The sequence below is a fragment of the Lampetra fluviatilis genome, chromosome 17, assembly GCF_964198595.1.
Source record: "Lampetra fluviatilis chromosome 17, kcLamFluv1.1, whole genome shotgun sequence".
Taxonomy (NCBI): domain Eukaryota; kingdom Metazoa; phylum Chordata; class Hyperoartia; order Petromyzontiformes; family Petromyzontidae; genus Lampetra; species Lampetra fluviatilis.
In genome coordinates, this window is record NC_136291.1 from 5,853,875 (window position 1) to 5,866,624 (window position 12,750).

The following is a 12,750-nucleotide window of genomic DNA, read 5'->3' on the forward strand; positions in this document are numbered from 1 at the left end:
GTGTCACGTTGACAAAAGACAAATAGTTCACCACTTTAGCCCACCGGTGTGTTGACACTATTCACTTACTGATCTCTGTGGCTTTTATCAAGGTTTTTATTGAAAGTTCATAATTCACCACAGAAAGTAAGGTCTCACTCTTGAAGGGGCCCACAGAAGCATGGATTTTCTTAAAATTCTTGTTTTTTTTAGCCCAATACCAGACCTTATAAACTCTTTTTGCTAGGCAGCTGCCTTTTAGCCCACTGAGATCAGTGTAAATGGATAGGAGAAGCCTATTCCAACAGATATTTGTGGGACGATCCAATATTTTTGTACCTTTGGTCCCTTTACAACCTGAACTGAGGTCTGGTTTTGGTCATAGAGCCCACGAGGTTTATGTGTTTTTTTTGTTTAATTCCTTGTGTTCAGTGCCCCCCCCCAGTTGAAAAAGACAAATCTCGTAACACAGCTAGGAGGTGAAATGGGGTCAAAAGAAATCCCCATTTACCTCCCATACCCTTGGCTTAGCACAGTTTGAGAACGAGCCTTTCCCTGCACTTTGAGATTAACTCTATTCAGCACCGACTGAAAACAGCATGGTTGGACAGATACATATTATTCTGTTTCCTATATATTGCACACTTTCTCAAAATACTTCCTATGAAATAGGTGATAATTTCTTATCCAAGAATGCTCTAAAAAGCTCTTAAAGTTACGTGTAGAAATGCTATAGTTTAATGCATAAGTATTTGTCTTTAGGCCCATCATCTCTTCTGTGGACAGTGGCCGAAAATCCAGCTTCAGTTTTGCACTTGCTTTCTAAATTTGCACAAACAAATGCGGACACTACATATCTTGTGTCTGCACAAGTTCAAATCATATGACTTGAGAAAAGAAAATCTGAATTAAGCTAAATCACATAAATTCCCAGCAGTTGTAATCTTCATGATCCCAGTACACTTTGTCCTCATTGCTTCTCAGTGCCAAGGTATGAATTAGATCGTCAGGCTTTTTGATTTGCAGTAAGTCCAATTGATGGGTTGCTTCTTAAAAAAGATATATTAAGCTCTTGAGTATGACTGAAATGTGAAAATTACTTGTAAAGTTGGAAAAGTGATGACTATATGCCAAGTGAAGCAAGGGGGCAATTGCAATGGCTTGGATATACATTTAAATACATTGCATGAAATGTTGATTCCAGTATTAATGTTATGAACAGGATTTAGCCCCAAAGTAACCTTGACACATTATTGAAACGATTTAATCTTACAATAGTTCCTGAATTTTGTATGCGTTTCCCCATGATATTTTCTATCTGATCACAAAACCTCATTGAAACGGTGATGTGAAGCGTGGGAGGACATGCTGCTGATTGGGACGCTGCACTAGGCCGCTGTAATCACCAGCCTGATTGCTGCTGCTGCTTCTGTTGTCACAGCTTTTTGACCGCGTCGCTGAGGTGCAAATCACCCTGAGGAACACGGGCAGCGTTGGCTTTTGGTTCACGGGACCTGGGGAGGCACGAGGCATGGAAGGCCTTGCTAGTGGTGTCCCTTACATCTGCCCGCACACCGTGAGCACGCACAGCACTTGCACCGATCACTCACTCTGCACCGTTGCTCTTCACTGAAAATTACCACGTTAATTTTTTTGCCTTTTTTTGTAGTTGATTAGAGGAGCACTGTTTTGGTCATGATTCAGAATTGGGGGTAACATTTTAAAGTGTAAAATCTTTAGGCAGCAGAGAAAAGTGTGCTCGCTGACGTTCTGTCATCTTACACTCCCTCTTCTCTCACTGAATGGGGAAGCTGCCGTGAGTATAATTGAACGTATCATTACGTTATGTGTTATCGAGTTTGCAGACAGTTACAGGAAGGAAACATATCTTGTGTAATAAGTTTGGAAAAATAAGTTCAGTGCAATAATGTATCATGTTTTTGCAGAAATTGTATTGTTAATTTATTTAACTGTTATGGGTATTCAATGAAAAGTTACAAACAATTACTATATCACCTTCTTGGAATGTTGTGAAAAATGAAACAATGCTCACATGCAACCGCATTGATCAAGTCAGACTAGGCCTGGGGTCGTGTGTGCAGGTCAGTGAGTCTGCAGCGGGGCATGAGAGAGCACGATGCAGGAAATTTATGTGAACAAGGCTCGTTGCCTGTAATGGAAAGATCTCCTCTGTCTTTCCTATTTTCAGTAAAAAAAAATTTTTATTAGCTTGTTCTTTTTACATTTCATATACTAATGCAGCTTCATGGTTTGTTCATGAAACATATTTAACTTACACTTCAGTTGTCGTGCATTGGGAGACTTAACAGCTAGAAAATGTTATCTGAAGTACTGTACTAAAACTCTTTGATTCCCAGAGTCACTAAGAATCTCATGCTCACTTCATTTTGTCATTTTCGCTAGGGTACAAAAGTTTAAACTATCTAAAGCGATGGATTTCTCACCTTTTCTCTGCACTTCAATAAGTCCAATTATATTCATTTTATTTCTCCCAATTCTGTCTCAAGTAAAAAATTATTTAATTTGCCTCGCAGAGTCCGCACGTTGTACGTAGCTGTGATTAAATCTAGAAGGCAACCTTAGCACCTCCTGTTCCTTCGGCATGCATAGCATATGCCATGGCTGAGCTGCTGGGAATTGGGGTTCGTGGTTTAAACATGTTGGTCATGGGGGTTTTTGGGCCATGCTTCACCACACTATTCAGTGCGGATTGGTCAAGGGCGGGCATTTTGACTTGAGTAAATGCTATGGGTTCCCCTGTTCAGTATAGTTCTTCAGGTATTCAAGGCGTTTAGTCTTCTTCGTCACATCAATGTAGAAGGAGTTATTTGAAGCTACTCGTTTACAAAATAATAGTATAAAAATCTTAAAATGTTACGTTATTTATTTGATACTAAATTGTGATATTTAAATGGCTAAACGTGTATAAAACGAACAGATGAATTGATAGACATCTGGATTAAGGACAGTGAACCAGGTGGCGTATGCATGAAACATTTTAAACAAAATTCACATTTGCCTTCCAAATAAGTGGAGAGCCACGCCTGGTCTCACGGACATGAATCAACTAACACAATCTGTCGGCACCCACGCAATATTTCATGCCGTTTTCCCATTAGGGATTTGTGGGGGCAGCCACAGAGCAAATTGTGAGGGTACTGCTCCTGCCCGGCGTGCCAGAGCCGTTTCAGCATGCTGTGGCCCTGCGCATCGCTCACTTTGAGCCCGAGGTGCTGAAAGTGTACGGGGAGGGCGTCTTCCCCATTGTCCACCTCGATCTGCCACGCAACATGGACGGTACGTCACTTCCTTTCCATCTTCTTCTAGCGGGCAACATTTTGAGCAGCCTCATTCTGTTAAATGCGGCGACACTACTTACGTATGGTGCGAAAGAAGAATGGATGCCACGGTGGGGGTGGGGGAGGGGAGCACAGCGGTGGCTGATTAAAGTCATGAAGCTGCTCTGGGTGGTTGGGAATGTTTCCAGTGATTGAATAGAAGAGCTTGGCTTCGTGGTGGATGATGAGAGTGTTATTTGCTACTATATTTACCCAAGAATGTCAGTGTGTAACGCGCGTGACGTCACTCCACGTCGACCAGCCCCCTTCATTAATAATCATGAACAGGTGACGTCCTCCACATGGACCCGCCCCTCATTATTAATCTTCACTCCGCATCGAACAGCCCCCCTCATTAATAATCATGAACAGGTGACGCCCTCCAAATGGACACCGCCCCCCCCGCCATTAATAATAATTAGCGGGTGACGTCACTCCGCATGGGGGGGAGGCGCCTCCTCCCCCCTCCTCGGCGTCAACTTAGAACCCTCACTACAAAGGCAGAACCCTCACGTCACGTGATCTCCGTCACGCTGTTGAGACATAGAAGTAAAAAGGATGTCATGGTGAACAAGGGATTATAACCTTCAAATTAAATAGGTCTGTGTCACCGCGCCCTTACAAATTGCACACGAATTAATGCAATTAATACCATGTCACGGTCTGCTTTTCGCTTGCAAGTTTCAGATTTACTGCAATACACCCGTCCTTGGACGGGCAAAAGTCTAGTTTGTAAATATTTCGATAAATGGCAATTTTAATGAATGTATATATATTATGTTATCAGCGGCAGTACCCATGATCTATCCACTGCTGGAAAAATATGTACAATGCTATGTAACCCTTTGTTGAGTATTTCACGAGCAGTATTTTTGACTGGCAGTGTTTTTATAGTTACAGATTGTGATTGCCAGGAAAAAATTTTCTTACAAGGAAATATATTAATACTTACTAAAATTTTAATGTTTAGATATTTTTCATGGCAATTCCAAGATTACCATTAAGTAAAAAAAACCTGAGTATTTAATCAAGAGGTATCTCTTTCAAGATTCTACAAGCAAAATAAATGTGTAAAAGTTAAGGTTATTGCTATTAGTCCTGCTTGTGACATTTATGGGCCGTGTTTTCAAAAAGTCTCGCCGACATTTACCTTCGTGTTGTAAATCATTAACGAGCAATTAAAAAAAAAACGTTTAAAAGATTGAAGTGTGGTCTTTCAACTAAAAGAACGTGAGCCACGTTAATTTTGGATCTCCAACGAGTGGCACGAAGCGGCAGTCCTAATTGCTCTGACCGTGACTGCTTGAGCTGCAGGCTACGAGAGTTTCCAGGCTTTCTTGAAGGAGGCCGCTAAAGGGGGAGCAGAGTGCGAAACGAGCCAAGAGGAGCACCCCAGTCGCCCTGGCACATCCCTGAGGGAGCAGCAGCCAGATGAATCTTGCCTATGTGTGAGACCTTGCACCATCACACTCTCCTGCTGACCAGCTCTGCATCTCAATGGGAACTCCGATTCTTCTTGCATGCACACGTTCCGTAATTGACTTCAATTTTGTAATAGCAGTGCAGGCAAGCACCGGGAGACTCATTCTCTGTTATTTTCTTGCCCGATTGACCAGTAGATGATAGTTTTACTGTCAAATCACGTTTAACAGGAACTTGGTCTGCATATTTTGATATTTGTCTGTGATAACTTAATAATGTAAAGAAGCCTGTTGCATCAGGTCATTGAACTCCAATACAGACAATACTCCTGCACTACTCTGTATAAACCAAGAGAAAAGCTGCATGTTGACAGGCTTTTGCAGAAATGGCCCCATGTGTTGAGAGCTCCACTGTTGACGGTCCCATGTGAAGACAGCCGCATGTGTCTAATGTCTCACGCCATGACACGTACCCCCTTCTGCTCTTAGCCCGAGGTGCTGTTGGAGCATGGCATGCAGCTGGAGCTGGAGCGGTTGATAATCAGCGAACACGCGCGTCTGCAAGCCTCCCTTCTCGGCACACAGCACTCGCCCACCTCCTCCACATCAGAGCACACACTGCCTGGCAGACAATCATGGAAAAAGCTTAGCAGGTTAGTTCTGCCGTGACTGCTCAAACTGACCAATCGGCACAAAGGAGACATCGGGTGCTGTCCAGTAGATATTGCTCATTCAAGTGATATTTTGTGGGCATTTTTGGCTTACAAGTCATCGTTATAGTATTTTAATTATCTCTCGGTATTTGGTGTCTTTCCATGGCCATTCTAGGGTCCGTCTGCCAGAGTACATATTGGACTTTAAACACGTGATCTTGGGAAACGTGCGCACGCACATAGTGAAGATCAGCAACCCGGGCTGCTTTCCTGTGTCCTTCCAAGTGGAAAGAAATGCCTTGGCACACACAGGTGAGTAATGAATCTTCAACGGCAGACTCCAAAAAATATAAATTCAGCAATGCGCGCAATTTTATTTTCATTGCGAATAATACAAATATAGAATTATTAACTACGCACAGTATGGAATGTTAATATTCATGGAGGATATATTCATGAAGATATACGGCATTGTGACGTCGCAGTGATAAAAATGTATAAGAGGGCAGACTATCAAGAGTTAACTGAAGTGATTTGGGGGGAATGGGTAAAGTGTTTGTCAACAGCAATGCCACGGTGCTGGCAATGAGTTCACTGCTGCCGCACTCATAGCCGGGTAGAGCTGTGCCTGAAATGAACTCGTAGGTAACATGGAAGTTGGATCCCCCGCGACAGGATTCAGTGCCGAGCTTTACCGCATGAAGAACTTCCCGCCGTCCGAGACGGAGACGTTCGAAGTGCGCTTTGATCCACGCGGCGCAAGTCTGGGTCTAGGCCCAGTGGACGTCCTCCTGAATATCCAGGTGTGCACGCTCGACAGTGACCTAAGGCATTGGTCGTGTAAAGGAGAGATTCGACCCAAAAATAAATGCCTCTCATCGTGTAGATGTGTATCCAGGCTGTGTTCGCAGAAACTTTGTTACAGAGACACAAAACCTTAAAGTAGCATTTTTCGATTTAAAGCTTTCGTGACTGCAGGGATTCATCTTCTTGGTTCTTTCGGTAAAGTCACGTAGAATGGAAATAATAAAATAATAAAAATAAAACATAATAAATTAATTCTCACGACGTTTCGGCCACAACGCAAGCAACCACCTGATGACGGCTGCTTGCGTTGTGGCCGAAACGTCGTGAGAATTATTTCATTATGTTTTATTTGTATTATTTTATTATTTCCATTCTACGTGACTTTACCGAAAGAACCAAGAAAAAAACTTCAAGTTGCAGTCGAGCACATCATTATAACACTCCAATGATCTAACTCCCATACTGTTTAATACAATGTCAACACAGTGACGTCGCTAGAGTGGTATGATGAAGAACCTGACCGTCATTTTCAAGTTTGTATTTTCTCATCAGAATAGCTTCAAACTCATGTCAGACAATTCAGCACACACAGCCTAGGTGTGTATCTACTAGAGCTGCTTTTTAATCGTGTCTTCATTTAAGCCAGGGTTAGTCTGACCCAACAGCAGAATTTGGGAAGTGATCTGTGGCTATGGCGGTAATTTGAGTGACATACGCGCTCAGATTAATGCAAATGCAGGCCTTAATTTGTTTTACATTTGTTAATTTCACAGCTGTTTCCATATTTTGTGTATATTTGCTGAATTCGTGTAATGTGATATACACTATGCTTCTGCATGTCCTATTTACATGAATATGTATTGATATACATCAAATGCAATACACGAGTATTAATATATGGACTATATATGCATGCAAGTAAAATATGTGCCTTGCACATTGTCACAGCATCCCAATGGGGCCTCCAAAAACAGAAGTTGACAAGGTGTCTCAAGGGCTAATACCATGTCAGAATAATGAGCCGGTACCACTGAGATCTTGTATTCAAATGCAGACAACTGTCCATGATTAAAATGGGTTTCCAAGTGTAGCAACTTGATAGTGATAATTGGTTTTTTACCCTTTTATCTGGCAACAAAACTGACACCTTTTTTTACAAGGAATCATGTTTAATCAATTTCAAGGACAATGCATACATTATCAGAGTTGTGTTTTTTGTTTGCATTCCGACCGCAGGTATTGTGGTCAATGCAAACATGACTCCTTGTAAAAAAAGGTGCCAGTTTTGTTGCCAGTTAAAAGGGTAAAAAAACAATTATCATATTTTGCTACTGGCAAAGGAGGTTCCAATGGTGTAAATCAACTTGATAGTCTTAACCAGGTACCATTGACTGCAAAGTCTATTTGTAAAAATAAAAAATCTGCCATTCAGCAAGCATGGCATGTCAGAAGGTACACGCCACCTTGTGTGATAAAATTAATTGAAGAGACCTCAGAAGAATTTATGTGATGTCATTTTCCAAAGGCCGATTCTCTAACATTTGCTGAGGCACAGTTTTCTGAGATGCCTCCAAACGGAAATGCATTCCTTTCTTGTCATGACGCCAATAGCGTAATATAAATAATAGCGAAATTGAGAGAAACGAAAAGTTCATTGATGCCCCGACCAAATCACTGCACTGAAGACAGGTGTCTTGTGCATTGCATCGTTTGCTCGCGCGTGCACAGGTGGTGGGAGGGCCGATCGTGGGTCTGCGTTTGCGCGCCATCGTGACCATGCCTGATCTGGAGGTGTCGAGCGAGGAGCTCGAGTTTGGTGACGTTCAGTGCGGGCAGTGCCACATCGTCAATGTGCAGCTGCACAACAGGCAGGCTGTCACCTGCGAGTGGACCTTCACGCCGCCCGACACCTCTTCCAAGCAGGTCAGGTCCAGCGTACAGCTCGGCTTGCTGGCATGTTACATTTAATTTGAGGTGTGCGGGATGGTTGGCAGCCTCCCACAGAGTAGACTATTAAAAGGTGGAACCCAAAAAAAACTTAGATTTTAAAAAATATGTAATAAGAAATCTTTTTTATATCCTATGATTAACCAGGAAAGCTTCGTTGGGTCAACATTGACATTTTCGGGAAAATTCAATTCTTGAATATTTGAATACTACATCCCAACGTGTGGGAGTGATATCAAGTGGATGTTATTCGATTGCCATATACCAAGTCCATTTATTCATTATCGAAGCTTCAATATAATGTGAGACAGCCGAGGTAAAGCAGCCTAGTTATGACTTTAGGAGATAAGAGCCATTGCTTTCTTTAGGTTGCATCTTTAAACGCCCACTATGTTAATTTGTATCTCATGGTGGCGGGATAAAACACAGGCTGACACACCTGTAGCAGCCCTGCTGCGCCGCAAGGTGCGAGCCACCGCTCCTCCTCCCCCAGAGCCACCACGCGTCTTTGAGCTGCTTCCTGCAAGTGGCACACTGACCCCAGGTCAAAGGATGAACGTGCAGGTCAAGTTCACGCCGACCCAGGAGGTATACTTTGCTCGCTCACATCACGCACCATCACCCTTGCTTCTGCTATTAATCACAGGCTTTGCTTGGCGTCTCTCCATATAAACCCTGAGCCCATTCTAAATCAACCAGAACACCGTGATTATATACGTGTGCATGTGTCTTTCGGCAAATGTGTGTTCCGATTCTGTTTGGTTTTGTATTGTATGAAAACCAAAAATAAAATCTAAAATAAAGTAACCAGCTGGACACTGCAGTGATTATGGTGCTTGACTCGCAATTGGATGATTGTGATTTCAAATCCCGGTCGAGGATCAACTCCAGCATTCATTCCTCTGTGGTTGATCAAATTAATACCGCTTTGGAGGAAGTTATCAGTGTCTTATGGATAGCCTTCATACAATTGTGGAATTTACAGCACCTGCTAAGGGATAACAGGAGGTGAATATGGCTCCACATTCTTCTTAGCAGAAACCGCAGGTGCAACTTTACATGTCATTTGTGGGTTGAACTTGATAGCTTAGTAAGACATTTTCCTAATCTGGTAACATCTGATTTGTACTATGTATGTACTACTACTGCAAAGTTTCACGTCGGCTATGCTGTATACCGCTGTCCGATGTAATTTTGCATTGTCTTGCGACTTCCGCATCATTTCCGACATTTTGCTCCATGTGCGACAATCTTTTTCATCTTCTTGGTTCTTTCGGTAAAGTCACGTAGAATGGAAATAATAAAATAATAAAAATAAAACATAATAAAATCATTCTCACGACGTTTCGGCCACAACGCAAGCAGCCGTCCTCAGGTGAAGAACAGGTCTGTCGAGAAGACAGAGTCTGAATGACACACCCCAGGCTTGGAGCGTCTATTTAAGCTGGGATGGAGGGGGAAGAGCGCCTTGACAAAAGAGTTTGCATATCAAGAGGAATTTAGCATATTTATGGGAATTGCAGATATGCGATTAGTACTACATTCTACGTGACTTTACCGAAAGAACCAAGAAGATGAATCCCTGCAGTCACGAAAGCTTTAAATCGAAATCTTTATCTGTTTCTGAACAATATTCCGTTTTCGATTTGCACCGCAGAAACGCTACTGCAAGCGGCTGGCACTCCGCATCGCGCAAAGCAGCCGGCGTGTGCTCCTCGTTGCCTTGGGCCGTGGGCTGGAGCCGCGGCTGGAGCTGTCGGCCACCGTGCTGGAGTTCACGCCCATGCTGCCGCAGAGCACCGGGGACACGCACCACGTCACCGTGCGCAACCCCTGTCCCTTCCCCATCGAGTTCTACTCGCTCGAGTTTGACACGCAGTACCTGGAGGAGGAGAAGGTGGGACTATTTCCTTGTGTGCAACAGTGTCGTCGTCGTGTATTCTGTCTGGAGAATATTGGCATCTGTGCCTTGTCATATGTCACCGCAAAAATTGAGTGCGCACATTTCTGTCATGTGTCAACACCACTGCTGATTTGGCAAAGAATAGTGTTAACACCCCCCTCCGCTGCAAACGGTGGTCGCATTATGTCACTTTTTACAACAGTTTGACAATGCTGAGATGTTTAATTTAGTAGAGAGTACTTGATTGTTTAATCTCGGAACGCGAAAGTGGTTAACGTAATAGTGCCGTGGCCTTGTGGGAGCCTCGGGAAGTTATTTTTTTTTTGGTTCCGTTCCGTACACATACATCATCAGTGACGTACACGTACGTCATCAGAACGGAATCGGAAGAAAAACTGATGATGTACACGTACGCCATTCCGATGACGTACAAAAAGGGTTAACAACCCGGTTTAATCACAGTTGGCTAACACCCAGCTATGAACTCACAATCTTAGTGGTTGCCGGGCCCAGTGCTTTGACCCCTGAGGCCCCCTGGCCACGTCTAATTTTGTGATTTTGTTGTTGTATTTTGACACTTATGCTCAGATCCTGCGTCACGTGAAGGGGTACCATGATGGAGTGTTGTTGCTGCCCCCACGGTTGCCGGGTGAGAAGCTGCCCCCCGAGATCCTCCAGGACTACGAGGAGAAGCTCCGGAAAAAGGGGGAAGCAGCAGCGGATACACAGCTGCCCAACGGAGAAACCACGTGGCCGAGCACAGGTGCAGACACCATGCATCTCGAATCCTCAAGACAATGATTACATGAATTATATTGTCCTTATGATTCGCTTGTAGTTATAATTTCACATCGGAGTGTTTTTAATGTTTTACCCACAATTGTCATGTTGCATCAATACTTATAGAGCATTGCCGAGGTTGCTAGATTTAAAGAAAGGCTCAAGTAGAAGCTAAAGAGTCAGCGCTGCAATAGCTTGCTCATGCCACTCCACTCGATGGAGCTACAGAGCACCTCTAGAATGTATTTGTCTGACTCTTGCACGCTGGCCAGACATCTTGGAAGAGGTGGGGGATTTAATAAAGCTGTTTCAAACTTGCCGTGCTCCGGAGATGGATCTGCCGACCTCCGGATTGTAAGTTCAATGTGCTCACCACACGGAACTTACAATTTAAACGTCTTAACTTACAGTTAAGACGTTTAAATTAAACCAATAAAATAGGATGAAGTTGAGTGTAATTTTATTTTATTTAATATCATTCTGCCATCCAAAATTGTTCAAATAATTTATGATTTAAGGAGATTTTAAGCAAGATGAAAACATATCTTAGGTTTTAAGCGGAAAGACTGATTTCGGTTTCGGCAAACACGAGCACGCGACCAAATGAGTGTTCAATGTCGCCTGCACGCGTGGCAGCACTGCGAGAGGAGGATGAAAGTGAGGCCATTGTGAAGCCGGACGATCAGGATGGCGCGACGGGCCCACCGGCCACGGAGGCGAGCGTCGTCCCACGGCTGGAGGGGATCGGCTCGCCAAAGGGCGACAAGAACGGAGAGGTCCCACCAGGGCTTCGAGAGGACAGTGATGGTAATTAGGGGGGGTGCAACCTTTTCAGAGGGCACTTTGATATTAATTCTACCATTGATACGCATAATAATACGTATCAATAATATTCAGTCCCTTGCCATTCATTACTGTAAAGTCTATGCATGTCACATCTGCTTATATATAGTGTGTTTGATAAGCTATTTTAACCTCTACCCCCCCCCCATTCTTTCCTTTTTAATCTGATTTAAATAATCAATAGTTAATTTAAAAGGCACAGATTTAATTAGAAATTCATCTATCCATCCTCAGACTTGAACTACCATTGACCTTAAATGAAAATCTCAAATGAACCTTTTATAGGTAAGACACTTTATTAGGCAGTATGTTTTCTGCGTCTGTCTTTGTTTTCGACTTGAGGATGCTTGACGCAGTGTCAGGTGAAATGTCATATTTAATTGCTAAATATTTTGATGAGAATTATTATTCAGCTTACTGGTGAGCTGAAGAAATAATAATTGCCGCATTAAATGCTTGTATTTGTGACTATTTCATTTGTTTTGCTCTGTCAGCTGGTAGAGGGTTACATGTACCGCAATATTTTGGCCAGATTATTACGTAAACTTACCCAAAAAATAAATTATGAATCAGTATATGTTCAGTTGTTGTTTGGACTCATCAGTTGGCCACAGCCAGCCCAATCAAAGCTGCCCATCACTACATACTAACAACATTCCTCAACGTGTGTGTCTGTATGGCACAGGGAAGCAGCGGGAGGCATCGAAAGGAAGGGCGAACGGTGGAGTGGGAGACCTGGAGCTGACACCCGTGGCCGCTGCTCTAGCACGACACCTAGGCATCGACCTGTCCCCGGAAGGTCGCGCCGCCCAGAACCGGCGTGGCATCGCCATTGTGGTGCACGGGGCGCCCAGCTCTGGTAGGGGCTCGCACTGTACTTGGCACCATTTTTTAAACACAGTGCTGGAAGGACAAAAGTGGGGAGGTGGATTGACAAAGGACACTAAATTATAATTTTTAGACATCATTCCTGAGTGTTCAATGCCAGCATCAGCAGTACTTTATCCCAGTGATTCACCAAGATAAGACGGATCCTTTCCAACTGCAGTGCTTTGTAC

At 43.4% G+C, this 12,750-nt stretch overlaps 1 protein-coding gene across 8 annotated transcripts in view; it reads left to right on the top strand.

Moving 5' to 3' along the window:
• HYDIN (HYDIN axonemal central pair apparatus protein) overlaps positions 1-12,750 on the top strand; it is a 120,359-nt gene that overhangs the window by 55,590 nt on the left and 52,019 nt on the right. For all 8 annotated transcript variants that reach the window (XM_078864051.1, XM_078864050.1, XM_078864056.1 and 5 more), the window contains exons 28-39: positions 1,421-1,555; positions 3,120-3,297; positions 4,653-4,786; positions 5,249-5,412; positions 5,588-5,724; positions 6,088-6,215; positions 7,948-8,142; positions 8,596-8,754; positions 9,824-10,063; positions 10,658-10,832; positions 11,486-11,656; positions 12,378-12,551. In XM_078864051.1, coding sequence (XP_078720177.1) covers positions 1,421-1,555; positions 3,120-3,297; positions 4,653-4,786; positions 5,249-5,412; positions 5,588-5,724; positions 6,088-6,215; positions 7,948-8,142; positions 8,596-8,754; positions 9,824-10,063; positions 10,658-10,832; positions 11,486-11,656; positions 12,378-12,551 — 1,990 coding nt within the window. The remainder of the gene's footprint in view (positions 1-1,420; positions 1,556-3,119; positions 3,298-4,652; positions 4,787-5,248; positions 5,413-5,587; positions 5,725-6,087; positions 6,216-7,947; positions 8,143-8,595; positions 8,755-9,823; positions 10,064-10,657; positions 10,833-11,485; positions 11,657-12,377; positions 12,552-12,750) is intronic.